Source organism: Anomalospiza imberbis, chromosome 4 (assembly GCF_031753505.1).
Source record: "Anomalospiza imberbis isolate Cuckoo-Finch-1a 21T00152 chromosome 4, ASM3175350v1, whole genome shotgun sequence".
Taxonomy (NCBI): Eukaryota; Metazoa; Chordata; class Aves; order Passeriformes; family Viduidae; genus Anomalospiza; species Anomalospiza imberbis.
The window spans coordinates 29,658,663-29,685,679 of record NC_089684.1 but is presented as its reverse complement, the minus strand read 5'-3'; the positions used below and the strand labels follow the sequence as shown (position 1 = coordinate 29,685,679).

The 27,017-nt window shown below is 44.1% G+C and overlaps 2 protein-coding genes across 7 annotated transcripts in view; one reads left to right on the top strand and one right to left on the bottom strand.

Annotated features, from left to right (window-relative positions):
* LIN54 (lin-54 DREAM MuvB core complex component) overlaps positions 1-21,084 on the top strand; it is a 39,820-nt gene extending 18,736 nt beyond the window's left edge. For 3 of the 6 annotated variants that reach the window (XM_068187688.1, XM_068187689.1, XM_068187692.1), the window contains 12 exons: positions 3,165-3,285; positions 5,960-6,105; positions 7,556-7,711; positions 9,971-10,187; positions 10,886-10,959; positions 11,113-11,310; positions 13,060-13,151; positions 14,333-14,404; positions 16,729-16,831; positions 17,021-17,158; positions 17,873-18,075; positions 18,392-21,084. In XM_068187688.1, the coding sequence (XP_068043789.1) occupies positions 3,165-3,285; positions 5,960-6,105; positions 7,556-7,711; positions 9,971-10,187; positions 10,886-10,959; positions 11,113-11,310; positions 13,060-13,151; positions 14,333-14,404; positions 16,729-16,831; positions 17,021-17,158; positions 17,873-18,075; positions 18,392-18,593 (1,722 nt within the window). In that variant the 3' untranslated portion in view covers positions 18,594-21,084. Of the gene's footprint in view, positions 1-3,164; positions 3,286-5,135; positions 5,240-5,959; positions 6,106-7,555; positions 7,712-9,970; positions 10,188-10,885; positions 10,960-11,112; positions 11,311-13,059; positions 13,152-14,332; positions 14,405-16,728; positions 16,832-17,020; positions 17,159-17,872; positions 18,076-18,391 lie in introns of those variants that run through there. The other 3 variants (XM_068187694.1, XM_068187690.1, XM_068187691.1) reach the window with 3 other exon arrangements.
* Positions 19,689-26,226, bottom strand: THAP9 (THAP domain containing 9). The gene is made up of 5 exons (XM_068187687.1): positions 26,083-26,226; positions 25,815-26,010; positions 25,444-25,729; positions 25,034-25,184; positions 19,689-24,702 (listed from the first exon to the last, which is right to left on the bottom strand). Exons 1-5 carry the CDS (start codon positions 26,160-26,162, stop codon positions 22,776-22,778), a joined length of 2,640 nt encoding a protein of 879 aa, XP_068043788.1. The 5' UTR covers positions 26,163-26,226; the 3' UTR covers positions 19,689-22,775.
* Between the last annotated feature and the right edge of the window lie 791 nt (positions 26,227-27,017).

Here is a 27,017-nt window from a genome sequence, read left to right as displayed (position 1 = left end):
AAGGCAGCTGCTAAGCCATCCTTGTGGCTTTATTTCGTCATTGAAAAGGGACCTTGTGCACTCCCTAACCTCAAACTCCCATTCCTAGCTCAGTTTCTTAATCTCTGAAGTTAAGGTGTTCTTTTCCATTTTTAGAGTCCCTGATTTTTCATACTAGGCCAAATATAAATGACAGAGAGTGGGTACATGAACAGGCTCCCAACAGGTCATCTAGGGAGTGGATTTACAGTGTATTAGCTCCTTTGTGGAAGCTGACTATGTGGATATCCAGCAGTAAGTGTGAGTTACGAGTGTGCCTATTTCTGTATGAATAGAACATTCTGAAAACAAAGTTCAGCTGTATGAACTTGATAGTTCATCTTTAGTGGAGAGTGTTTAGGAAGACAGAACTTGACCCTTGAAGTCCAGTTGCCTGCAGGTAAATCTCTTGACTTCTGTAGGGGAAAGAAGTTTGATGTGTGCTCCTAAATATAATAACATTGCTATGAAAGAGCTTGTTGCTCCGGGGAATATATTTGCAGTCTAACGCAAAGTAACTTGCAGAGAGCATGCTTAGCTTACATAGGCAGGGGGATAATGTTAAGCTCCTTGTGGTCAGTACAGGCAATGGCAAAGTGCTCCAGAGAATTTGCCCATTCCGAAGTATCAGAGTGGCATCTTGATTATTTCATCTGACTTCTCCAGTCTTTACTGAAATGGTCAGTGAGTTTCCCAGTGGTGTGGAGAAGCTTCTCCCTGGTGGCTGGGGATATCCAGTGCCATAAACCTCAGAAAGGCTTGCTTGGCAAGCAGGTAGGAGCAGGAGTGCTGTTCCTCATTTATAACCAACCACATTTGTCTTGCTGTTTCCTAAGCCCTGAGGGGATTCACTTGTTTATTAGACCTCCCTCTTTGTAGACAAAACAGTTCACCTAAAAAGCAGGGGGAAATTTATTTGAGGAGGATACTGCAAGTCGAGTATGAGGGAAGCAGGGCTACTTGTGTTGATCTGTTATTTTGGGATTTTAAAGTTTTTTTCTGAAATACTTTGTGTTAATGGTTGGTAGTATTTTACATACATTCGTGTAAGTCTTTTAAGCACATTTATTGACTGTTACTGGGAAACAACTGCTGTTATCCAGAGCTGGCTGTTCTGCTGAGTGCTCATCATGTTCTGAGCTAGACTTAGCTCTCACTTCAGAGAAAAAGCCATAGCAGTTGAGTTGCAATAATACCTTATGGCAAGGTAAGATTAATTTAAGCAAAACAGAAACCTCAGATCAAGCAGATGAAATGTGTAGAATTGATCAGAAATTAAAGTGTGTCCAAGCTGAAAAAAAAAAAATACGGATAAAATGCTTGCTCATCTCTCAGCTGTATCTGTGCTAAGATAATTGAATCATTGAAATTTAGAAATGACTGAGTTAAATTTGTGAACAGGGCTGTGAATGAAGCTTGCTTCTTCAAACAACTTATGTTTCAAAGTTTTACTTAATATATTTCCAAAAAGAACAGGTTTATTTCTCCTCTGTTTAATTTTAGCACCTTGACAGTCGTAAATCACCCATAAAGCACCTACTATGCCTGAGCAGCACTTGTAGTGTAACTGTGGAGCAGCATGTAGCTTCCTTTAAATAAGATCCATTCTTTAGGAGTGCCTGGCATCAGAGCTGCTCCTTGCTGGCTTCCCTGGCTTGGGTGTAGCTTAGGCACACAGAGGTGCCCTTGGCTTTCCACACCAGCCTGCTGGAAGGGCTCCAATGCCATAGCAGAGGGAGCTCCAACTTCCCTGGCTGTGCCATGACTGTGCTATTGGGAGCTGGGGGCAGCCTCATGTGTGCTTTTTGTGGAGCAGCTGAGGAATTTGTTATGTGCTGCTGAATATTTTGAATGGTTTTGCCTTATGTGGTTGTAAAAATGGTGTTTTCAGGCAACAAATTCTTTACATAGGTTTTTGTGGAGGAAACCATAACTTCCAGCCTACTCAATTGCTTCATTTGAGCACTTGTAACTTACTCAGGCTGTCGAAAGTAGCTGTCAGCTCTGTATCTTTGCATGTCAGGCAGATTTCTGATTTAGCTGCTTGAGTAAGAAAGGTGGCTCTGTGCCCTTGAGAGGTGGCTCCCCACGTGGATGCTAATATTGTGCCTCTTTGATACTGCTGGAGTTGATGGCTAGTGCCCACAGGATGTGGTGGAGGAGAGGCAGCATGTACCTCACCTGTGGGGTAGGCAGGTGTAAGGGCTTCAGTAAATGTGAGCACACAGCCTTCCAGTGTGCTCACATAGACTCAGGCCACATCCACAGGCAGCCTCTACAGTCAGCAGGTTAAAAGTCTTTGGAAAAAGTCAACCTCTAAATTGAACTATGCGCTAACTTGCTGCCAATGTATAAAAACTGTTGGAATAAATGCATCTGGCAGTTAACTTCTCTCAGTGTGGAAGGGGAGAAAAATCTTCTTTCAAACTTTGAAGACTATACTTTCCTGCTTACAAAGATTTCAAGCTGAAATTATCTGTCATTGAATTGCTGTACATGTTCTTGGTCCAGCTGTGTTTCAGGAGACTGGATTGCAATATGAAAACAGATCCCCTTGTACCTGGAGGTAGCCAACTGATTTGTTCTTGGCTAGCCAGTACTCAAAACTTGCAGGCAATGATGATCCGTGTGCTTTTGGAGAACTGTTGCAGAAAGCATTTTCCCCATTTGCAAAACAAGTGTGCTGCTATGTCAAAATGGTCAAGAGATGTTTCAGAGCAGTAGTGGTCATATTAAAATCACTGGGGACAAGTTTTGTCCTGGTTGGCTCAAAAAGAAGTGACTTCATTTAAAGCTTCAGATACGCAGAATTGTGTATTTAATTTTACCATTTTTGTGTAGACCAACCACACGTAATAAATAATTTCAGCATCTTGAAGATGAGGTGTTTGCACAAAGAGCTATCTCCTGAAAAAGCTGAGAGGGATTTGGCTATCCTATTTTGGTAGCTGGCATTCTGAAGTGTCGAGGATAATCTCCTAGTTCTTTCCATAAAGAGAAGTGGAGATGAAATGCAAGATACACAGTTATTCTTCTAATTATGTGTGCAAGTATTGCCCTTCTTAATTTTTAATGTACTTAACAATACAATAATTTAGATCCAAAATGCTCAAGTTACTTTAGATCTTTTTTCCTCCATCTTTTAGATTGCGAAGAAGACTCGAACCCCAACTTCTGGCCCGGTGATCACCAAGCTGATATTTGCAAAACCAATCAATAGCAAAGCTGTTACAGGGCAGACCACTCAAGTGTCACCAGTCATTGCAGGTTGTACTACTTTGACTTGTTTTGCTTTGCCATTTTTTAAAGGCTTTTCAAAGAAATGATAATTGTAGAAATTCTTCTGTCTCAACACTTTTACTGTAGTTTCTGTCAAAGTATCTCAAGCAATTGAAAAAAAAATCAGAAAACTTTTTCGGTAGAAGCAGATAAATGCAGTTGTTGGTACCTTTATACTTAGCTCATTTGGAATAATCTTGGGAATTGCAGAGCTGCTTTTACTGCAAGGTGCTTTTAGTTCATGGATTTTGGGGAGGAGAAAAAAAATACCCCAGAGCCACAGAAAAGATTACTTGATGAACAGAAAGTATTTGTAGAAACATTTTATAAGTACACAGGGAGAAAGGGAGACACATGCTTTTGTATTATTTTAATCTGCTTATAGTTGGACTTAAAGGTAATACATGCTAGTAACAGGAAAAAATGTTTGAAGGAAGAAAGTGAATAAACCTGTGTTGTTTTTGTTAAGTTGCTCACCTACTTCAAAAATAACAATTGCAGAAGTATCTAGGAAAGTAATTAAGGCAAATAACAAATGGTATTTCTGTTTGGAAAACAACTCTATATCCTTATAAAAAAAAATAAAAGCCCAACTGACCACAGAAAAACAGCAAAAACACCAACAAAATTAAAGAAAAAAACACAGTGTAATAACTTGTATATAATGGCAGTGTATCTGTTGCTAAACATCTTAGACATCTGAATTTTCTGAAAAAGACAAATGTAGGAAACTGGAGTTGTCTTTAGATCTTTGAAAGATATCTAACTGCTTACAGATTGATCAGCCAAAGTAGGCCTAAAATCTTTTCCAGGTATTTAAACAAATTTGTTAAGTCTTTACAGCACAGGGACTTGAGCCTGTTTTAAAAAGGATGCAACTGTCTCTATTCAAAACACTGATAGATACCAGTGAATGGCACATAGCTGGAACATAATCTCTTTCTTGAGTCATCGGGCTGCCTGCAGCCTGACATGTGTTTCAGGTGAAAGAGGAATTCCCCATCCCACTCCCCAGTTTGTCCTCTTTCTCAAATTCTCTACCAAATATATAGACCTGTAAGAAGATTATTATGCTTATAAATACTTGAATTAAGTTGTTTGTGTGTTTAAAAAACCAATCCAAACAAACAAAAAACCCAGCCCAAAAACATTAAAATGACTTGCAGTTTTTAAATCAGTATTTTGAAAAATCACATGTGCATGAGCCATCACTAAAACCATCACTGGGAGGTAAAGTTGCTTTATTAATTGAGAGGGAAATCTGTAAATACCAGTTTTCCCTCACCATTCCAAACAGCTAGCACAGCTTGCCAGCTTTGAGAGGCTGGGATCACTTTAGTGAAGGTGTAACATTTGTGGTTTGTGTTTTGATTTTCTTATGCATGTTTTCCTGAATCTGATAAACATTTTTAATTGCCTGGAAATACCTGCAAGCTGAGGTGGAAGTTGTAAACTTGAAAGACATGTCAACATAAGCAACCAGATTCTCTTTAGGAAGCTGATGCCAAGGAGGAGATGTAGTGAGAAGGGGGAAGCTGTCACAAGAAAGTAACTCAAAGGATTGAAACCTCTAGATGGTGAAATTCCCCACAGACTGACATTCTTCAGGTTGCATATGGCTTTAGCAGCTGCTGGCAACTATCTATGCTGTTAGTTAGACTGCACAAAATGGTGATTTTAGAGCACACAGACGTCAGAGGAAATCAACTTGCCATGAGGATAGTGCTTTTTCTTATTAGTTCCAGTTGACTTTAATTGTTATGCCTCTAGTTGATTTTGGATGGAAAAGTTATGCTGGTATTTGTTTGTTTGTTTGTTTCTTATTTTTATAAATGTAGTACAAGAGAATGGGTGACAGAAGCTATGATAGAAATGAGTCTGAACCAAAGTGGAGCAGGGGAAAGCTCAGTGGTCAAGCATTCTTTGGAAAGAAACTTAGAAAGTATGGGGGGAAAAAAAAATCTGTTTTCCATTTTGGGAGTTTGCAATATTCCTGAAACTGATGTCATGATTTGGAGCTGCCGTTTTTGATGTTTACTCTTATTTGGCATTGTAAAAAGTGAGAGAATATATGACACACACATGAAAACCTGGGTGGTAGTGTGACTAAAAACTGTTAGGCACTGAAAGAGGCAACCATCAACAGAGAAAATAAAAACCCCAGAACCTCAAAGCTGACTGTAGACAGACCAAACATCTTTTTCTTGGTCACTGTAACACAGCTCGTGTTTGATGGCTGAGGTTTCAAAGGAAGTAGTCCCCCACAGATGCTCAGTTTCTCTGTGCATTGGCAGCAGCCCAGGGCTTTCCCAGGAAACTGCCAGCTGGCTGGGTGTTTGTGTGTGGTGCAGGTGTACTGGAGGGCTCTGCTCCTCAGGATGCTGTTCTGGCTGTCAAGAATTATCAGCTGAATGGCACAGAAAGCTCAGTGTGCATTTTGGCTCTTTTTTTAAGCCCGAGCAAACTGTCTTTTTGTTTGTAATAACAGCAATTGTTTTCTTCTTTGTTGCTAAATCTAACTTAAAGAATGCCAGTGTCCTTCCTGTCAGGTCGTACACTCTCAGAAGCAGGGATAAATTGCACAAATGGCAGGGAAAACTTTGCTTTAAAAGTTACTGTGACCAGGGATAACTGGAGCTGATGGTATCTTCATTGTTTATAGGTAGGGTTTTTTCACAGTCTGCTCCAGGGACACCACCAAAGACAATAACCATCTCTGAGAGTGGAGTCATTGGATCATCTTTGAGCACAACAACACAACAGACACCGAATAAAATAGCTATCTCACCACTCAAATCCCCCAATAAGGTAAGGACTGTTCTGGCTGCAGCCTTCTATCTCTCCTGCACAGTGGTCTGAATGGAGTTCTCTGTGTCTTTGCTACAAGCTGTTTATTATCTGCAGAGATAATAAACATGTCTCCAGAGTCCATAAAAATATCTCCAGAGACTCCATTTTGCATCACAATGCTCTGTGGTACTGCCCCACTTTAGATTTTTTTCAACTGGCTCCCTTACTGTGGTTTTAAGTAGATATGCATTACTGCATAGTTTCCCATTCCTGCAATTTCTTGCCATTCCCTAAGCATCAATGCTGAGAGCAGCTCTTAGCCAAGCACTCAAATTCTTTTTAATGCCTTCATAAAATGTCAACAGGCTGTTTAAGAGGAGACCTCAATAATATTAATAGGTCAGCACTTACTAACCATTGCCTGCTACTGCATAGGCAATTTAGTCTTCCCTGATCACTTCTGAAGTAAATGAGATTTGCAATGGTCCTTGCACAGAGCTGGAGATTGGCACAGGTCAAGGTGACTCATGTGTTTTGGATTTGATAATTGTCTTGAGAAGAGGAATATTGCTGGAGAAATAGAGGTAGGGGGACAAGATGCACAGTGCAGGCAAACTAAAATCTCATGTATAAAAACAAAGTGAGAATAAAGAATTATTTTAGTTTGGCTATGCTTTAGTGATGCAGTGTTAATACAGATGGAGTAAAAGTCTTGTGTTTGACAATTATTAGTAAGAGAAGCGACATAAAGGAGTTAATTTTTATTCTAAAGTTACTTTTTTTAACTAGAAGTGAGTGTGAAAAAACTCTTTAGGATTACCTCTTGAATTTACTGTTGATAAGCAATTCTAAGTATCTGATTATTCTTAAAACATAAGGAAGTTTAGAACAGAAAGTAGAAAACCAGCCTTGGAAGGGGTGTGGTTATATAGAGTGTTTAAAAATTGCACTCTGCAGAAATGTGGACAGAAGACTGGATCTCTGTGGGAAACTGCAGTGTAGATTTGAAAGTACTGATGTTCTTATACTTTGCTGAATTGGTAGTGTGAGGTGAGAATTTTCTTTTGAACAGCTTTTCTTTAAAATTCCTATTTATGATGCAATAGTCATTGTACCAATGCCCCTTTAGAAGATCCCTCTTAACAATGCTCAGGCTTTAATGGGACAGTTTCCTTAAAAAAAACAAAACAAATGGAAAGACAACCCCTTACTCCCATCCAGATGCTGTGCTAGATTTCTGCAGGAGCCTTTTGGTGCTGGAAACCAGTGAAGCCTTCAAGTTCCTAAGGGCTCTATTAGCTGTTGTTACAGCTGGACCCGTGTGAGTTGTGGTTAAATGCAGCACCCTTGTTCACAGAAAGAGCTCTGTTCTGGTGGAGAGCTGTGCTGTCCTGAGGAGGGGAATGTATATGTACAGGGTCCTGTATCCTGCACAGAGGTTTAAACTGCTTTTTGTTTTGCCAAGCAGCTAACAGTGGTGTCAGTGGCCTCCCAGCCTCCCAACTCCCCCCAGAAGACGGTGGGCGTCCCACTGAATGTAGCGTTAGGACAGCAGATCCTCACAGTGCAGCAGTCAGCACCCTCCTCCCCTGGGAAGGCTATAGTCAACCACACAACCACCCAGGTACAGACTGACTTTCCTTTGTCTTATGCTGTGTCTGTGTCATTGCTTGCTGGAAACTGGGGTGTTGGACCATGGGTTGGCAGCGGTCTGTCCGCCGTGTTCTTGGAATGGTGTTTGCTTAGGAATTGGCAAAAATAATGCCCCAAGGAGTGTATACTTATTCAGTTGAGAGGTGCAAACCATTGCAAGCCCATACAAGGGCGTGCTGTTAGGAAGTAGCTTTCCAACCTGGAAAGCCCCGCTTGGTAAAAATTCTTGTTTCTGTGTACTGAATCTCCCAAGTCACATGAAGAACTCTGACATGAGGAGGAGTTCTTTGGGTGGTTCTGTCTCTTCTGCCAGTGTTTCTCTGCCACTGCCTAGGGCTGCTTTCCAGGTATTTCTGAGGTTTGAAGCAGTGGAGTTCATAATCCTGCTGTAGAGATCTGGACTGAAACCAACAGAACCAGAAATTATTTATTGCCTGTGTCTCATTTCTAGAAAAATTGGGTTTTCCGTAACAGCTTTTATAAATAGCTTTGCATTTATTAATCACAAGACAAAACTGACCTTTCTTACAAATGACAGTTTTTGCTGTTTTCCTTTTTTGTGATCTTAGGTAAATCTTTTTCTATCACAATATCTGTTCTCTTGTTCTGGTAAACATGAAGGAATGTGTATGGACATAAATATATCCAGAGTATAGATATAGCTGGGAGTGGACACGCATGTACAGCATGAGACCAGAGACTCAGACAGATTTTCCCATTCTTATCTTACTGATACAGGAAATAATTGGAATGCTGATATTGGAGTATGGACACCATAGAAATTCGAACTGTTTTTTTTTCCCAGGGAAAACTGTCTTCTGAAATAGTTGATAAAAGGTTAAGTCTCTCTAATGCAAGCACTCTTAGTGAGAAAATGGAGATGTCTGTGGGAGTTCCTGTTGCAAAGCTATCTGACACAACACAAGGGCTTCACCTGTCTTCACTGGGCTCAAGAACATGCCTTTAGAAGAACTGTCTCTTGAATTTTACAATTTTCCCAGTTGTCCTTGGAGAGCAGCTGCTTATTTGTGAGCTAGAGAGTACTGGTCTCCCTTTGATAATGTCTGTGACTGCGCTTGCACATAGTGGTTTTTTTTGATGCTCTGGCTTGTTAAGGTATAAAATATCTTAAGAAAAATAAAAAATTTCAAGAAAACATCTTTTAGAAGAGCAGGGTTGTTTTTCTAGTAAAATGTGTGCAAACTGAGATTTCATTCATGTAGTTGCTTGAAAGCTGGGCAGCTGGGAAAATGTTCTCATAAGAATTCACGTCATACTGTCAACCAAATGTAGTACTTAAACTTGATGTCAAGGACAATATGCTTTATATCAATAGTAAAAGATACCAAGAATAAAAAGCTGAGCTTTAAAAAAAGGTAAATGGAAGGAGAAAAAGGAAGAAATCAAAGTTTGAGGTTGGTCAAGTCTGGGAAAAGAGGCTGTTATCAAACCAGTAGACTTATGAATGTGTATAAATGAAATAAAACTTTCTTGTTATTAGTTTGTAGTTTGAGAAAAGTTGGAAAGATTAACTTTTGCAAATTCCAGGTATACTGATACTCCAGGTGTAAGGTAGCACAGGTCTGCTGAGCTCCCTTTCTTTCAGCATTTTGCATTTTTTTCTTAATTAATTTGTTTTGCTACTCCTCATTGTTCTCGCTTCTTTCATTTCTCAGCTTGTACTCTTTCTGATGTCCATCAGTTATGGATTCTGTTTCCTTTTCCTCTCAAGGGTTGCACAGTGATTTCTGTGGATTAATTACAAACTATCTTAACGGGACATATCTGTACACACACAGATAAATTATGATGTAGTCCAGACAAACTGTTCTGCAAGTTCTTACCATGTGCTTTTAATTGTAGGAATATTTCTGTGTTTGTTTGTTTGATTGTGGAAGAAAAACAGAGCCATGTTCTCTGTAGTCACTTGAAATAGTTTTGGCAGATGTATCTTGTGGACTGAGTCACCCTACTCATGTAAATACTAGTTTACTCTGGTGTTTGGTGTAGAGCATTGAAAATGGAACTCAGTTTACTCTGAGCTGTTGAGAGGCATTTAATCCCTTTGCATCTGTTCTACTTTTGAAAGCAAAAAGAGGGTAACTGTCTTCCCTCTCAAGGGTATAACTGGTATGCTAGAGTTGCTCACTAACAAATTGAGAAATAAACGTGTTGATGTTCTTTCTGCCTTTGTACAAGTAACTTTGTGCTGTCTGTGTTGGCTTAACAGGCTGTGAAATCAGCAGTGCAGACCATTACTGTAGGAGGAATGGGTACATCTCAATTTAAGACAATTATTCCCTTGGCAACTGCACCCAATGTTCAGCAGATTCAGGTACCTGGAAGCAAGTTCCATTATGTCAGACTCGTTACTGCCACAACAGCCAGTAGTTCAACCCAACCTGCCAGTCAAAATCCCAGTACGAATACTCAACCTCTGCAACAGGGTAAGTGCTGGTGGTAACATTGTCTGAAGCCTCTGTTGGGTTTTTCTTTCATGTTTCTTCTGTAATGATTAAAATGAATACTTAACAGAGATCTGTGAAGACTGCCAGATGTACTTGGTTTTGTGGTAAGACTTCCATAAATTGCATATTCTGCTGCTACCTCTGGTCTGTATGTGAAAATGCTCCTTTGTATCAAATTGCTCTGTAGCTGGGCCTGAATCCTGGGAGCATTTTAGGTTGCTTTTCCCTAGTTTACCAGATCTGTGGGTGGTTCATGGCCTCTCCCATCTCCTCTATATGAAGAGCATGAAGGTGGGACAGCCCACAAGCATATTGCCAAAACTCCTGTAACATGAAGATCCTTCCATGTAAATTGCTTTAGAAGTGTCAGGTGTTTTTGCTGGTTTCTATCCATGCTTTCCAGAGGGGTGATGGAATAAAAGATTTCAAAGGGAAAAGGGATGTAAGGGAGATCTAGTGTCCAGAGGAGATCTGCACTCTGGCTGATTTTTTTAATCCATTGCAGTGAAATGTGTGCCAAAGACCTGTTTACAAAGGTCTTGTCTAGACCCAAGTGTTGCATGCCATGAGTTAGTGTTAAGTACCTCTGTGTTATGCACATGTTAAAGTCTGAAGGGCTGAACTGTGGACTTGGATTGACTAACACATGTTCATATGATGTTGTTTCTTGACACCAGCGAAGCCCGTGGTGGTGAACGCAACCCCCGTGCGTATGTCAGTTCCCATAGTACCAGCACAGACTGTGAAACAGGTGAGTTAAGTTTAAGTCATGTAATAGTCCTGACCTCTTTTGGCTGGACAGAAAAAAAGTCTGCTTCCAGATCTGTAAAGAACTGTTCTACTAATCAAGGTGTGTTCTGAATTACTGAAACACTGATTTCATAAAGAGCTCTTTTCTCTCCAGGTGGTGCCCAAACCAATCAACTCAACTTCTCAAATAGTCACTACCAGTCAGCCCCAACAAAGACTTATCATGCCAGCCACTCCACTGCCACAGATCCAGCCCAACCTCACCAACCTCCCCCCAGGCACTGTATTGGCACCAGCCCCTGGCACAGGAAATGTTGGCTATGCAGTCCTTCCAGCTCAGTATGTCACACAGGTATGGTCTTTCCCAGAGATGGTTAAGCAAATGCTGCTCTTGTGGAACATTCTGCCTTTCTCTTAAAGGTTTCTGCTCTGTGACTGCCACCTGACTCTGAGGCAACAGTTTCTTTTAGGAACCCTTGGCAGAATGATGACAGCACTTTAATTTCAATCATAATTGCAATTAAAGCTTTGTTTTCTCAAAGGAGTTTTTATTAGCATAATAGCACAGCATTTCTGTAAGCAAAATCGGTGTAGTGCAATTTTGAGTAGCGTAGTACAGAATTTATAATGGCAACTTACTCAAATCACCTAGATCTCAGCTTGGAATTTCTAATCACCTAGACCCTGCACATTGGGTCAGATCTTGATACACAGTTTGCTTCATCACTTTAGCAATCATAACCTAGACTTGAAAATCATATGAAAGAATACAAGTCACTTGGTCCTCAGATGTCAGTGGAGGTGACCCTGACCACTGGCAGTCACAGGGCTCAGTGTACAGCAGCAGTTCCAGTCCAGGTTCATCACTTGGGTCTTGGAACAGCTTGATTTTATAACTGCTCTGTGTGCTGTTACACTTCCCTGTTCCATGACAGTCACTACCACCTGGTTGTCTGGGTGTCTGAGATCTCCATGGACAGTAAGGAGCAGAGTAATTGGCCTGGTGCCCAGAAATAGTGAGGGGAAGAAGAAATCCTATTGGTTTGTCTGCTTGGTTCACAGGACCTTCAGAGTCTGATGATGAGAAAGGGAGCATATATGTGACCTTCTTGATCACAGAGAATGGCTGTCTTCATTATAAAATGGTGTTAGTTAATGCTAAGCACATTGCCAGGGGTCAGAAGTAGCTGGTACCAGTTACCCAGCTGAGGCCTAAGGATTCGTTTTTTGCTCTTTGCCAGGATCTGACCAACAGTCAGGATGAAAAGGAGAATAAATGAAATGTTCTGCTGAAGGCTGAAATTTGTAGAAACAAAGACTCTGATAGCTCCTGTAATTGCTGGTACCAGACTGGTTTCTGGTTGCCTTTTGGTTTTGTCACAGTTGCAGTTTGACCCTGAAGGTTGTTACTGTGTCCTTCCAGTCTAGTTCTGCAAATTTTACTTAAAACTAGCATCTGTTGGACCTCTCCTGAGGTTTATGTTCCAGTCACAACCTGTCCCCATTTGCCTGGCCCCAGTAGGTCTGTATCTTGCTATGTGCCAATATGTCCCCAGAACCTGTCCCAGCAGGAGCAAACAGCTGCTTCTAGGTAATGCTAAAGAAGGTAGCCCAGAGCAGTATTGTTTGGCTGGTTCTTATGAGATTTAGGTTTTTTTATGTGAAAAATAAATGGTGGGTTCAGGTATGCAGAGGGTTTGGAATGCAAACCATTTTGATTTTGCTTACTTTCATAACAAGTGGCTTGTATATAAAGGAAGCTACTAATTTGTGCAGGAAGTGATTCTGCTCTATTAGGGGAAAAATGAGCGTGTTTTTAGGAGCTGTTTGTGGTCTGAACATTTCTGTGTGTTATCCCTGTCATCTGTATGGATCTAGACACTATAATAGACAACAAAAAATACAATCTAAAATAGTATTTTTATGCTTAGTATGGAGGCAGGAAGTTGCCACCTGGTCCAAGTTCTATAAGAGTCTAAAAGTGTTCTTAGAAGCAAGTTATTTTTGTAGCAATATCTGGAAAGCTAATTTAAAGACTAGCAACACATCCTCTTGTTTATAATTTCTTTCATGTCAGGCATTAACCTTTTTGTTTTGTTAGCTACAGCAGTCATCCTATGTATCCATAGCGAGCAACAGTGGCTTCACAGGGACATCCAGTGTCCAGTCCCAGGCACGGCTGCCATTTAATGGGTAAGAGTTCTGAAAAAAAATCCCAAAACCTCTAGAATAGGCTGCTTGAATAAGCATGAGGTCTTGGAGTTTGGTTTGGGGAATTTTCAAGTCTGCTGTGGTGTGATTATTACGTCTAACTGAAGGATGTGGATCTCTCTGGCATTTGAGCCAGTCTCTTGATCAAAGCTGTATTTTCCTTTCTGTTTTTTGAACTCATGTAGCAGGAAGTTGACCTGAAAGCTCCCTGTTGCTCATTTTTTATTTGCAACAGCACCTGTGAGCAACAGGCCTCAACTATTTCTCAACATTGCTGCGAAGAGGTTCTGAACAATATATAAGCTAGATGCTTAACACATACAGAAATTCAGCCAAACAGCAAAATGGATCCTGATGGGAGGTTTTTGGTTTTTTCAGTCTTTCATTTTTCCTTTAAGGATGAAAATAACAGCTAATGTATATTATTTTCCCTTTGCCAATCCAGCAGTCTTAGCTGTTCTGCACAGTCCTTTTGTGTTACTGTTTGCTGGAAATTGTGAACATGAAGTTGCTTTTTTGTTGCTGCAACCTCAACTGATGCAAACTAATCCCAAATCCAGATGCAGCTATTCAAATGAATGGGTTTGATTTAATCTCCGTGGTATTACATGCAGAAATTGCTGGATAGGGATGGAACAAATCTCATCAGATGTGATTAGTGTCACAAAATCCATGTCTTACGAGCAGTTAAAGACTGTGTCTACTATAAAATTTATCTGAAAACTGAGTACTGTGGTTTCGCTTGCTTTCCCATTATTCCAGAGGGGGTATTTTTTTTGTTGTTTTCTTGGATTTGTTTAATTCTAAGTAGAACAAAAGAAAAGGCACAATCATGTTGCGTGAATTTTGGTTGGATCTGGTCCCACTGCACTTGAAGGGATTCTGGGGAAGGTTTCCCTGACTCCAGTTTTTAGTTATGCTTCCTCTAGCTTTAAAGTCTAATTTCTACTTCAGGCATGCATCCAAATTTGCAGCAAATAATCCATCTCTTTCTGGGTTGGAAAGGCACTACTTATAATAGTTACTTAAACACAGTCACCCAAAAACTAATGCAAGGGGAATATAAAGATTTGTTCAAAGTTTTTATTATGAGCTGTTTAAAATTTAAAATAAGAACAAACTGATAAAACTGTGTATAAATAAATGCCCTTTTCTCTCTCCAGAATAATTTCTTCTGAGTCTGCAAACCGCCCCAGGAAGCCTTGCAATTGTACTAAGTCTCTGTGTTTGAAATTGTAAGTACAGCTTGGTACAGTTTTTTTCTTTTAAGCCTTATTTTTAACATCACAAATGTGTGCCACGTATCAGAATATAATGGTTTTAAGTATGTCAAAAATTTTATATCTATATGCTGATTTAAGGTGTATATTGGTGGAGGTGTTGCAGAGCCTGTGTAATTTTGCAGCTCCTGTGAGCTATATGGACCATGATATTTAAAAATGTCTAATTTTGCATCATGTACCTTATTGCATGGTGGAGCCAAGTCCACTCAGCAGCTCTGGTTGCCTTGTTGGTACCACGAGTGAAATGGTATCTCATGGTATAATTTGTGGGTATTTACTATACTTTGGTGAAGTACATCAGTAATACCATGCTAGATCAAATACTTCAGAAAAAATGGGCTGTGTATATTTTAATAAAGTATTGAATAGACAAGTGATTCTTCACTGATAGGTCTGCCTCTTGCTTATCCATGAGATATTGTGCTATTCCATTCCATGTATTTGTAAGAATTTGACACAAAATTATTTGGAGCTGAGGAGAGTTTCTTCACCTTGATCAAAGTCAGTTTACTGATATTTCTGGGACAGGAATGGGAGGAGATACTGAAATTAATCTGTGGTTCTGAATCCTAGACAAGGTAGAGGAAATCAGGGGTGTGGTACTCAAAGGGGAAGTGATGCAATGACATCTGAACCCAAGTTAAGAAGTTTGTTTAAACTCTTAAGCTTGGGTGTCTTTTGCTTAGTGCACCCCACCTCTGTATGGGGAGGTGTGCCCTGTGTTTCGTAGTCTCAGACTTGTCTGTTGCATAGCAGGAAGATGTGTAGCTGTTTTTCAGATATTTTGCATACATGACTGACCTCACAGTGCCCAATGTATGTTAGATGTGTAGGGGGTTAGGTTTTGGTGCCTGAATGTGCCCTAGAAATGCTGGGAGAGGAATGGCATCACTGGGAATAATTCACACCTTCAGAATACTGTTAGGAAGCAAACTGTTCATGTAAAATCACTGATGTTATGTGTTCTGGGCATTGGTGCAGAGCAGATGGTTAATTCAATCTGGCACAGGTGCTTTCTCAGTAGTAAAACTTTTTTTTTTTTTTTGTCTAGAGGGGAACTTATTTTTTCCCAAATAAGGTCGGCTCATAGCCTATTCTACTAAGAAGTCAACTCAGTTAAGTTATTTGCTCATGTTCTGTATTGATGCTGGATCTGGTTCTTTTGGAAACCAGGACTATTCTACCACTGAATTTTAAAAAATCAAGAAGAGCTATTACAGGTTGTAAAAGCTTTTGAATTAGTTTTTCTCTGGGATCATTCAAGATGCTAAAAATCTCCAAAATCTAGGTCAACCTGATGAAGGGTTGCAGTGGGCTCCAGGGCAAGCCTAATCTATTTATGTAGTTTTAGGCTGGGCCAGCCACAGAAAGCCAGTTTAACAATGGGTTTAGGCTCCAAAAAATGACCATACACCCCCAGCAGGATTTGAAAAGCAAGTGAAGAGGATCAGCAGCTTTTAGCTATTAGCTGGAGGTGTTCCTGCAAGCCTTGAAACATGTTGGAGTTTGTTGTGGCCTAAAGCCATGTTTGAGCTGGGAATGAATGTGGTGTTTCCTTGTATCAGATCTATGAGTCTGTGGATTGGTGAGATGTTGTTTTTGATGGGAGGCACCAGAGGTACAGAAGAAATATGGCAACATGATTGGCTTTTGCTGTCCATGTTTTTCTGCTTTTTGTTCATATATTTGTCCCTTTTTAAAGTCTGCTTTATCCTCATTCATATCCTTGCCCTGGTTACCTGTGCTTCAAAGCCTCTGAGATGTATCAGTTGTTATCCCTTTTCTATTCTTCCATCCCAGCTTAAAGGCAAAACTAACAAAAAAAAATCTCCTTGCTGGGTTAGTTTGCCTGTTAACTGTCACTCCAATTGCTTGCCTTTTATTTTGGCTGTATGAGGGCTTCTGAGGGCTGACTTGGACTGACTGGGTCAGGTGGCTGGTGTGAAGTGGCTGCAGCAGACCTGCCCTCAATATGTGGGGGACCCAAGAGTCAGTCTTGGAAAAAGTCTCATTAACTTCTCTTGCTGCTTGGGGGACCTGTGCTATGGGATGAGCTCAGGTGGACACCCTTGAGCTCCACCTGAGTCTTTAGACAGCAGCTAGACTTGCACTAGAGGATTTTGGTACTGCTTGTTCACGTGGAGTTGAGCATAAGGTGTCCCTTACCCATATTGATGCCAGAGTAGGAACTTCTGCTACTGCAGTGTGGGAGTCAATACTCACACACCAATGTAATGGTCAACGTTTACAAATGCTTTCTGCATCTTCTGTTTCAGGTATTGTGACTGTTTTGCAAACGGTGAATTCTGCAATAACTGCAACTGTACAAATTGTTATAACAACCTGGACCATGAAAACGATAGGCAAAAAGCAATAAAGGTGAGGGGCCTCTTCCCCTGCCCCCTGGGCTCAAAGTTATTTAGCTTCTTTTTTCTGAAGCTCCAGAGTGGGGCAGAGTGGGTGTATAATGCCCTGATCTCCTCCCACATGTGCAAGGCTTAAGTTCTTTTATTGCACCTCTAATTCTTCCTGCATGCAATGACTGACCCTTTGGGTCTGCATTGACAGGCCTGCCTCGACAGAAACCCTGAAGCCTTCAAGCCCAAAATAGGGAAAGGAAAGGAAGGAGAGTCGGATCGGAGGCACAGCAAAGGGTGTAACTGTAAACGCTCGGGATGTCTCAAAAACTACTGTGAATGTTATGAGGTACAAAGCATTATCTCATTTGAAAACTAGTAGCTTTTTCCCTTTAGTGTAGTGACTTCTCTCATTTGCTTTGTCTCTTCCTTGTATTGCTATAATGTTTTCTCTTCTGTTTGTTTTCATTCCTGTAATGTTACCTCTTCTCCCAGAAATTTGCACATAGAAAGCCATGTACATGGAAAAAATGGTCGCTGCTGTTCTGTAATTTTAATTTTAAACAATTTAGCAATTTTGAACTTAGGCTTGGATTTGTTTTTTACTGAATAGCACCATTTCCTAAAGAAATTTACTGCACCAAGTCCCTAGGAGGAGTTGAAGCAGCACCCCACAGATGCTGTGGGTTAGAACGTGTCTTTGGAATTCAAAAGCAGAAATTGTTGTTACTTCATTGCTAACTGATCAGTCTCTGAATGTAGAGACAGTGTAGATGACCCTTTCTCAAAACTCAGCTGACTGGAAACTGGAGGTTGATGAAGAAAGGGATGAGTGGGAAACCACTTATTTACATTCTGTGCTCTATGATTCTGTGATTCAATTGAAGTATACATTCTGGGAAGACATCTCAAGGTAAGAATTTAGAGAGAAGACTATTACTTGGGAGTTTGTTCTAGTTGCTAATTGGCAAGAGATTAAAATAAGATCTCCTTTTTGTTGTGATTTCTCATAAGGGGAGTCAAACTTGCAACAGGTTTCTTTTGTTTTGTTTGTTTCTTTCAGGCAAAAATCATGTGTTCTTCCATATGCAAATGCATTGGCTGTAAAAATTTTGAAGAAAGCCCGGAGCGAAAGACATTGATGCATTTAGCAGATGCTGCAGAGGTCAGGGTGCAGCAGCAGACTGCTGCAAAGACCAAGTTATCTTCCCAGATCTCAGACTTGCTGACAAGGCCAACACCAGCACTCAGCAGTGGTGGTGGGAAGTAAGTTAATGCTGCACCCTCTTTGAGTTGTTTCTAACACAGGTTTTTGATGTGTGTGACTGGTATGTCCCTGTCATCTCTGAACCTTGTCTGTGTAAGCTGTAGAGGTGGGATGGAACACTGTTCCTCTAACAGTAGGGATTCTGACCCACCAGTTCCTTTGGCTGTGAACTGAGGCTTATTCACTATCTAAAGGCTCTTGGAAGCAATGGGACAGATGAAATCTCGTCAGTCCTAGGACTAAAAAGTTGCCAGCCCTGGAGTTAGGTGCCTTGTGTGTTTTTGCAGACAGTAAGTGGATGTTTCTTTGTTTCAGGCTGCCCTTTACATTTGTCACAAAGGAAGTGGCCGATGCAACCTGTGAATGCCTCCTAGCACAGGCAGAGCAAGCGGAAAAGACGGGCAAGTCCAAAGCTGCAGCAGAGCGCATGATCCTGGAGGAGTTTGGACGCTGTCTGATGAGGGTTATCAGCTCTGCAGGGAAGTCCAAAGGTGATCCTTGTGCCATGAACTGCTGACTCATGCACATGAGCCACAATGAAGCGGACTGAACAGAACACTTAAGGCACAGGGACACTTTGGTTTAGCATAAAGGATGGATTTAATAATATTTGTTAATTTGGTGCTTGTTGTAAATTGACCCATGTAAGATTGAAACAGGAAATTCTTTTATAACAAGATGTAGAGCCTTTTAAATCTTAGCTAAATCGTCTTCTACGTCAGACAATGCCTAAAAGTCAGTTCTTCTTCCCAATGTACAGCTTTTACCCTGAGTTTCTTAAAAATTAGATGTGTTCTCCCCTTTCCCCCAGAATAATTGTCTGAAGGGCATATATAAATTATTATAATATATATTATTTACAGTGTATGGATTTGCATCACTGTGCATACAGGAAAATACAGGTGATGTCAACAGCCAGGTCATGCTTTTGCTGACAGGCCTGTAATATGGAGGTACCAGTGTATCCAAGATAATTCTGAAAGGAAATAGGTAGAAATAAGCATCTAAATGGAAGGTAGTACTTGTATTTAGGACGTGACACAGTATGTCCCTGTAGTGCACGGAGCACTGTGAGATACATAGGTAACAATACTGAGGGGTTGCTTGCACCCCAACTGAGCAAGTTGTAGAGAATGTTTCTGGAGCAGGGCCCAAGGAGTACAGAGGAGAATGGCATTACAGGGAATTTTTCATAGGAATGGGCCAGAATGCTCAGGTGTTTCTTAAGCTGGAACTTGAAGGCTAAGACAGTGGCCTGTCCTCAGAAGTGAGGAAGAGTAGCCATAATGCCAGACTGTCTGCCCAGTGTAGTGTTACCTAAGTGTGTAGTTGATTGATGCTGTTGTTTAGGTGAAGCTCGGTTTTTCAGAGGTCTGCAGCAGCCTAATCCCCCACTGGAAGTAGGGCTGTGGAGTCTGTTATGTTTTCTAGGATCAAGCTGTAACCCTGGGAAAGTGTTTAGGCCTGAGAAGCTGAAGTCACAGGACATGACAATCTGCATCTGAATCGACTTGCAAATGCAGGTAGGGATCATGTTCAGCCTGCTGTGGGTATTCAGGATGCTGCTTCTCTCCATGTTGGCTATTTACTTGGCATAAAGGCTCTTCTAGTGTTGTTTAGAATAATTGTGAGAGCTGTGATCAGAGGAAGTGCTAGCACAGAATCAGGATTGCTACAAAAACAGACACAGATCCTTTTTACACTAAATGGGGGCAATCAGCTATAGCTGGGCATAGACTAAGGCAGGGGATTTTTTTCAGTATTTGTTACAGGCAATATCAGATCACATTTTTGATAGTGGAACACATTTGCAGAATTAACCTGGTGGGTTACTTGCCTATCATGAACATCCATTAACCATGTTTAATCACAGGCATTTTTATTACCTGTCTCACTGCAGCCTGAACTAGCTACGTTTTTTCCAAAAGGGATTTTGCATTCCTTCTATAAAACTGTAAATACAGAGAAATGCAGGTCCTGGCTGGGGAGAGATAGGGGCTAGGCACACCAGCAGCAGAGCCTCAATGTGTGAAGGCAATAGGGTAGGAAGATGCTTCACCTCCCAGCCCTGTGCACTGCGCAGAAGGCCCTTGACCCTTCTCTGGTGCCTCCTTGAAATGCCTGGGAGGCAGTCAGCAGCAGTGGTGGGCTCACAGACCAGGTCTGACCTGCCAGTCACTGTCTGAAGGGCTCTGTCAGCTAAGGACATCTCCCTGAGCATAAATAGCAATGTTTGTGCAAATCTCTGAAAAGGGAATCCACCTCTTGTGTAAGTAAATGCCACGTTTTTTCATTATTAGGACTTGGATTTACTAAAAAATCAGTGCAGTAACTTTACCTGTAGATAGTGCAGCTATTCCGTTCCCTTCTAGTGACCTAATATAGTCTGTCCAGTAAGATTTGTATAAATGTAAATTAGTGTAAGTGAATAAAGTAATACCTACTTACGTTATTTTTCAAACAGATTGCAATATGCCTTTTATTTAGACTTCAATCTGTGTTAATTTTGTATATATTCAGTGTTTTACTCTAAGTTGCACCTTTTGTGATGTGTATTTATATACAGTGTGCAAAAGCACTTGTGAAATTTAGATTACAGTTGTAATTATGTATGATGGCATTGCTGGAGAATATTTTGCTTGTAAAGACTTTGAAGGTGCAATCAAATGCTCTTAGTTCTTCTATTTTGTTTTGAACAAGCTTTCTCAAATATTAAGCTTGGATTCCTCTCTCCCTTCTCCCTGGTGCAGAGTGTATGCATTGGTTTTTGTACTTCCTTAGCCATTTGCATCAAACTGCTGGACAAGGTTAACAGTTAAGTTCATCCAGTTACATAAAAAATAATTGGGAATGGGGCAAGGGTTCATTTTATAGTTCTGTTTACATCCAAAAGTAGAAAAATTAAATTTATATTTACAAGACCTATTCAAAGAATACTCTTTTCTATATTGTACAAATAAAACAGTCAGATAAGTCACAAAAAATAAACATTTATACTATTCTGTAAATATGATTTTTTTGCACTCCTTTGCTTCAGCACTGACAAATATACACAGAAGGTTTGTCAGAGAAATACCAAAATAAATTGTTAACTCTAGGTCCACTTCTGATGCAAGTACTGACTTGGATTTTCAGTGTGAGACCAAATGCTACCAGAGATAAATAAATATCCCTTGGTTATTGGTGTGTTCTCATGCACAACAATCCATGGCAATCCATGAGTTCATAACTACTCATCTTAGAGCTGGAGGTGGAGGCAATTCAAGTGTTCCAACATTCCATGATTGCAATCTGTCACTGAGATTTCAGCAGCATTTTGCCAGTTGTTCCAAAAATCACATATAGACGGGAGGGAATAGTTTCCTGCAAAGTCTCTTGTAGCTGGAATGGCTCTGTGACAGTGATGGCTTCAAGGTGCTTTTTTGCATAGATACTTGGATTGGAAAAAAAAAAAAAAGCTCAGAGGTTCTGGTTTGTTCCTCCCAGCAGAGATTGTATGAATTTCTGTGGTGCTGCTGCTCTCAAAGCAGAGCTTGAGGGGTTGAGTGCAGCAAAACTAAGGGAAGGAGGAGAAACCCAAACCAACCAGGGACAGTTTTGTCAACTTACTGGTAGGCAGAATGATACCTTTATTATTACTGCCTTAGGATGTGACAGATCACCAGTTTTCATCCATGCTCCATCATGTATCTTGAAAGTGAGTGAACAGCAGGTTTTGTGGGAATTTGTTTCCTTCCACCTCTATGGATGCAACTCCAGTTCTGCATGGCAAAAGGAAACCGCTTAGCAGCAGTTCTGCCGAACTTTGCTATTCCAGGCAAAGCACTGGAGGCAGCTTCCTTGCCATGGAAATGAACTAACTGAAGAAGCTTGTCTTATTTGGTGGCATCAAAGCTATGGTTCAAGAGATCAGTAGAAACATTGAAGGGAGCGTGCCATATGCCCTGGGCTGCAGGACACAGGCCAGCCCTTGGAGGATGGGGCCGTGAAATGGGAACTGAAATGCTTGCCCTGCTGCAGCACACCCATATATTCCTGCCCCTAGAGGAGAGTATTGGTGCTCCTGGATGCCAGTGGACACAACAATCTGGTCACAGGCTCAGCACTGATCCAGAAGATCTAGACTGGACCAGCATCTTTAGCTGTTTCATGAGACATACTAGAAAGGTGATTAGAGCTTGTGTACAACTTGAGTGCCACTTTCTTTTCACATCTTTATTTTCCTTTTTAAGTAGAAACTCTGCAAACTTTCTTGCTCCCAGATTTTATAAAGCACATCTTTTTGGTGAAATCAAAGTGCCAGTGCATGTGATTCCCTGCAACCCCATCAAGTATCAGTTTTCTTCTGGCAAAAGCACTCGCAGCACTAAAGCCACCCAGCACTTCCAGGAACATTGTAGTCTCCTACTGCTGCCCCAGTCACCTTGAGCAACCCTGGTTCATCCTGACCTGCCACATAAATACATGGCTGCTCTGCAGGACTGCTAGAAGGAACAGGGGATCAGATAAACTTCCTTGCTTTGTTCAGTTAAACTCTGGTTAGGGGGTTTGCAGTGGCCCAAAACAGCACTGCTTCTCAACACTAGATTTGCCAACATTGTTTCCTCACGTGTGTTGCCTAGATCTGTCCAGCACTCAGCCTCAGCAAGGAACAGCCATCCTTGGAATCACAGCGTAATCACTAAGACCATGTGTGGGTTTAGCTTGACTGACAGCTACCCAGTGGTGATGGAAACAAATGCTTTCCGTTCAGTCTCTTCAATTTGTGCCTTCCACAAGGGTATTTCAAATTCAAGCGTTGGGCGGGGTGTGTTCTGATGTTTAAGTAACACCGTGTTATTTCCTTTACTAAGACTGTGTAGTGGTTGTTGATGCTCAGTTCCCCCTCAAATAAATGGTTTGTGAGGGTGGGAAAGAGGGGGCTTTCTCCCAGAAGCTCCTGGAAGACTTTCTGTTCTAGACACAAAAGCCACAGCTTGGTATTTTTGTTGGCACCTCCTACTTTGCCATATCGCTTTAGGACTTGTTCTGAAATGCTTGTTATGTGGTGCACACTGGCCGAGGGCAGACTCATGCCACCTAACTTTTTTATGTAGAGCACTGACCTCCATCTTAGCCTGCTCTCATCTGCCTCAAACAGAGAGGCAAAACAAGCCTCACACTGCAAGTCCAAGGCCAACTGCTCGGCCACCCAGCCAGCAGTGCAGGTGAGACTCTGTGTGTGCAGCGACAGATCTGTCAGCGCGTTGCTGAGGGCAGAGCTGGGCAAAAGCAGGCCTGCGCTGTAGGGGTACTCTGGGGCCAGAGTCCTCCCAGGAGCTGGGTGATACTGAGCACGAATGCTGCCCAGAGTCAGAGCTCTCCTCTGAGACAGGGATGCATCCCAGGGGCTGCCATTGCCACTGCTGGGTGGTGAGCCGGAGGCCAGGCTGCAGTTGGCCAGCAGTTTGTGGTAAGCAGCCTGGAACACAGAGCAGGTGGGGCTGCTGCTGCCACAGGCTTGTTGAAGGGCCCTGAGAAACTGCTCCAGAGGGTCCAGGCTGAAGGCATGTGTGTGGAGGTGGTGGGAAGGAGTACCTTTTGGACATGTTTGGTTGGAGGAAAGCCACTTGAGGCTTTCAGCGTTGAGCAAGAAGCTCAGAAATCCCAGTTTGCGTTTGCTCTTAATAATGTATCTCCCCACAGAGTCTGTTAAGTTGACAAAGCAGCTCCTGGCCTCATCGAAGAGGTTGCTTATTTTGGTGTAATTTCCAGCAAGCAAAGGCTCCTTTCCATAGGGGCCTCTGCCATAAAATACATCGCACAGAGAGCTCATCAGACGCACAAACTTGACAGTCCCACTGCAGCTCTGAAACGAGGCAAGGCCCATCTTCTGGAGGTGCTCCAGTGCCTCAGCAACACCCTCGCTGAACAGCAGGGTAGCAAGGTTCACCTGCAGGCGGTAACTCCCTTTACTCCCACCCCTGCCTGACTCAGGACCGCACAGCTCCAACACCCTCTGCTCGCCCAAAGCTGCCAGCTCCACCACATGCTGCCACCACATGGTGTCACCGAGCCACTCGACCTTCTGGAAGCATTGCAGAGCATTCCTCATCAGCAGGAGGGCATGATAAACATCAAAGAAGTATGCGATGCTGTGAGCAGAACCGGGTGGATGCTGGAAAGTGCACTGAATCCTTTTGGGATCTATCCTGATCCCCAAAGCTCTGGCAGTCTCAGCACCGCGAGCAGAGGCACCCGATGTCACAGCCAGGACCACGATCCCAACGTTGTTCAGCTTATGGATGGCCTGACGAAGGAGCTGAGCAAGGAAGTGGCCGGATGTGCTGTTCACCAAGAAATAGCCAAGGGGAGCTGTCCAAGGGCTCGAGATGCCGACTGCCATGAGGATTATCGCTTCCGACGCCAGCGGAGCTTCATCAGCGTCAAGGATGCCTGCTCCCAAGTCAACAAAGCCCGTCAGCTGCTTGGTCTGTGGGTCCCACTCCTGCTGCTTCTGCAGGGACACATCCTGTACCAGCACGGCACAGTAGCGGCAGGCCTGATCCCCTCTCTCCACCTTTTCCTGAAGCTGGAGAAAAATGTCACTGCTGAAGCCTGCAGCAGCCTCGTTATTAGACAGCCAGCTGGAAATAAAAAAGGGAGGATGTGATTAGGAGACGTGATTCTGGAAAAGTTGAAGCAACAGGCAGCACTTTTTACCTCTTAAGACATGGTCAGCCATGCCCAGAGCTGCAGAGCAGGCTGAGACATGCAGGGCAAAGAAAGCAGCCCTGCTTTTCATCATGCATAGTGCGAGTTTCTTTCCTCTCACCCTAGTGGTGGGAAGCCAAGGAAAGTACTGACCATGCAGGGAAGTAACAAAGCAGCTTCAGGACGGATCTGTTACATCTGTTTCTACACGAGTACTGGAAATACACTTGGAATGAATGAATGAATGAATAACTAAAAACTTGCTTTGTCAGGCTGTAAGGATGAGGGAGGGGAAGAATCTTCCGTAGGTAATCATAGGCCTTAATATGGTAGAGATGGAGAAGACAAGCAAATTGCCTCATTTCTGGTGAGTAGTCTGCCATCTGCCTCCAGCTGTGCAACTCTCGAGGCAAATCTGCTTAAGAAATCACAAAAGGTCAACTTTAGTGAAACAAATAAATGGCTGGAAACAGAGGGATGCATGACATCAACACCCTGCAGAATACAAGGCAACAGCATGGCCTCTGGAACAACTCAGTCCTGAAGGCTGGCGTGAAGTGTAGGGCTCAGCAACGATACCACTGTGCCTCGCCTCTTCCTTGGCACGGGTTAAGCAAAGACGCGAACCCGGGGCGAGGGAGTGCACTCTGCCTCAGCAAGTGTCCCGGCAGTACCTGAAAACTGCGTCTGCAGCAAACTCACGATTTCCTCAGAAAGCTGCCGCTTTTCCGCCAGCTCCCTGAGGATGCTCGGCACGGTCCTGCGCCGGTGCGCGGGGCCGCATGTCCCGGCGGCGGGCGGCTGCTGCTGGTGCCGCGGGGCGTCCGGCGGCGGCCGCGGCTCGGCCGCCCGCTGTCCCTGCAGGCTGTAGTTGTGGTCCCCGGCGGGCGGGCTGGGCAGCGGCTGCTTCAGCGTTCGGCCGGGGGTCCTGCTCCTCCTGCGGCCGGCGCCCGGCGGCTCCTGGCGGGGGAAAGAGAGGGCAGGTCACGGCACACGGCGGAACCGCCGGGGGGGAGCGGGGAGCGCGCCCGGTACCCGCCCGCACCGAGGGGAGGAAGCGGGAGGGCACGGCCCCCCGCCGCAGCTTCCGCCGCAGCCCGTAGCGCTCGAAGTCCCCTTCGGCAAAGTGTCGGGAGCAGAGGATGGCGCCGGGGCCGGGCCGCCACGCCCGGCGGCTCCGCGGGTCCACGCGGTTCACGGCGCGGATCCACTCGCGGCGCTGCGCGGCGTCCACCGGGAACCTGCGGCAGAGCGAGACGGCGGGATGAAGAGACGGCCGGCCGGCCGGAGGGGCGCGGGGCGGGCGCACTCACTGGTGGAAGGAGATGCCGCGCTCGCGGCTCCGCCCGGTGTCGCGCGCGGTGCAGCCCAGCGCGGAGCAGCTCCGCGTCATGGCCGCCACAGCCGCCGCGCCTGCCGCCGCGCGCGCGCAACGGCGGGCCCGCCCATTGGCCACCGCCCGCGCGCCTGGCCGCCGCCTCGCCATTGGCCGGCGGGACCGTCGGACCGCGGCCCCATTGGACGCGGCGGCGCGGCCGCGTCACCGCGGGTGGCGGCGGCGGGACCGGGAGCGGCCCGAGCCAACCGGGAGCGGCGGCGGCGGCGGGCGCAGCCAGTGGCGAGGGGCGATCCTCAGCGCCAATGGGAGCCGCGCCTCCAGCCCCTATTTATAGCGGGGCCGGCGGCACCCGCCGCCTCTCCCGCTGTGCTCCCGCTGGGCCGCGCCATGCGGTCTGGGCAGCGCCCGCCCCGCGCACGGCGTCTGCCCGCCAAGCGGCCGCGGAGCCCAGCGGCGGCGGGAGGCGGCAGCGGAGTTGTGTCCCGGCTGCCGTGAGGAGGTGGGTCCGGGACTGTGGCCTCCAGCTATGGAAGCCGGCTGAGCTCCCTTGGGCTGTTCCCCCGCCCTGGGGTGGCCCCTGTCCCGTGATGAGTCTCACTGCTGTTCACATCATGAGCACGCCATGATTACTGCCCTTGAGCTGAGGACAGGCGGCACCGCGGCCCCTGCTGCGCCCCCCCCCCTGCTCCCGGCGCCCCTAACCAGTCTCCCTCTTCCCCAGGGCCGATGGCTGCTCCCGCCCGAGGGACACGGAGGACACGCGCGGAAGGAGGGGCTGCACATCCCCATACACACCCTCCCACCAGCACCGCCGCCCCCCGCTTCCCGTCGCTGCCCGCCGCTCCCCGCGCCGGGAAGGCGCGGCCCCGCCGCCGCCGCCCGGAAGCCGCGGGGCGCGCCCGGAAGGTG

What these genes read in the sequence shown, in the direction of transcription:
- THAP9 (XM_068187687.1), bottom strand. Translation starts at nt 26,162, where the DNA reads ATGACGCGGAGCTGCTCCGCGCTGGGCTGCACCGCGCGCGACACCGGG. An exon ending in CGCGGCATCTCCTTCCACCA is followed by an intron (nt 26,011 to 26,082) that starts GTGAGTGCGCCC and finishes GCTCTGCCGCAG; the next exon opens with GTTCCCGGTGGACGCCGCGC. An exon ending in CCTCCCGCTTCCTCCCCTCG is followed by an intron (nt 25,730 to 25,814) that starts GTGCGGGCGGGT and finishes TTCCCCCGCCAG; the next exon opens with GAGCCGCCGGGCGCCGGCCG.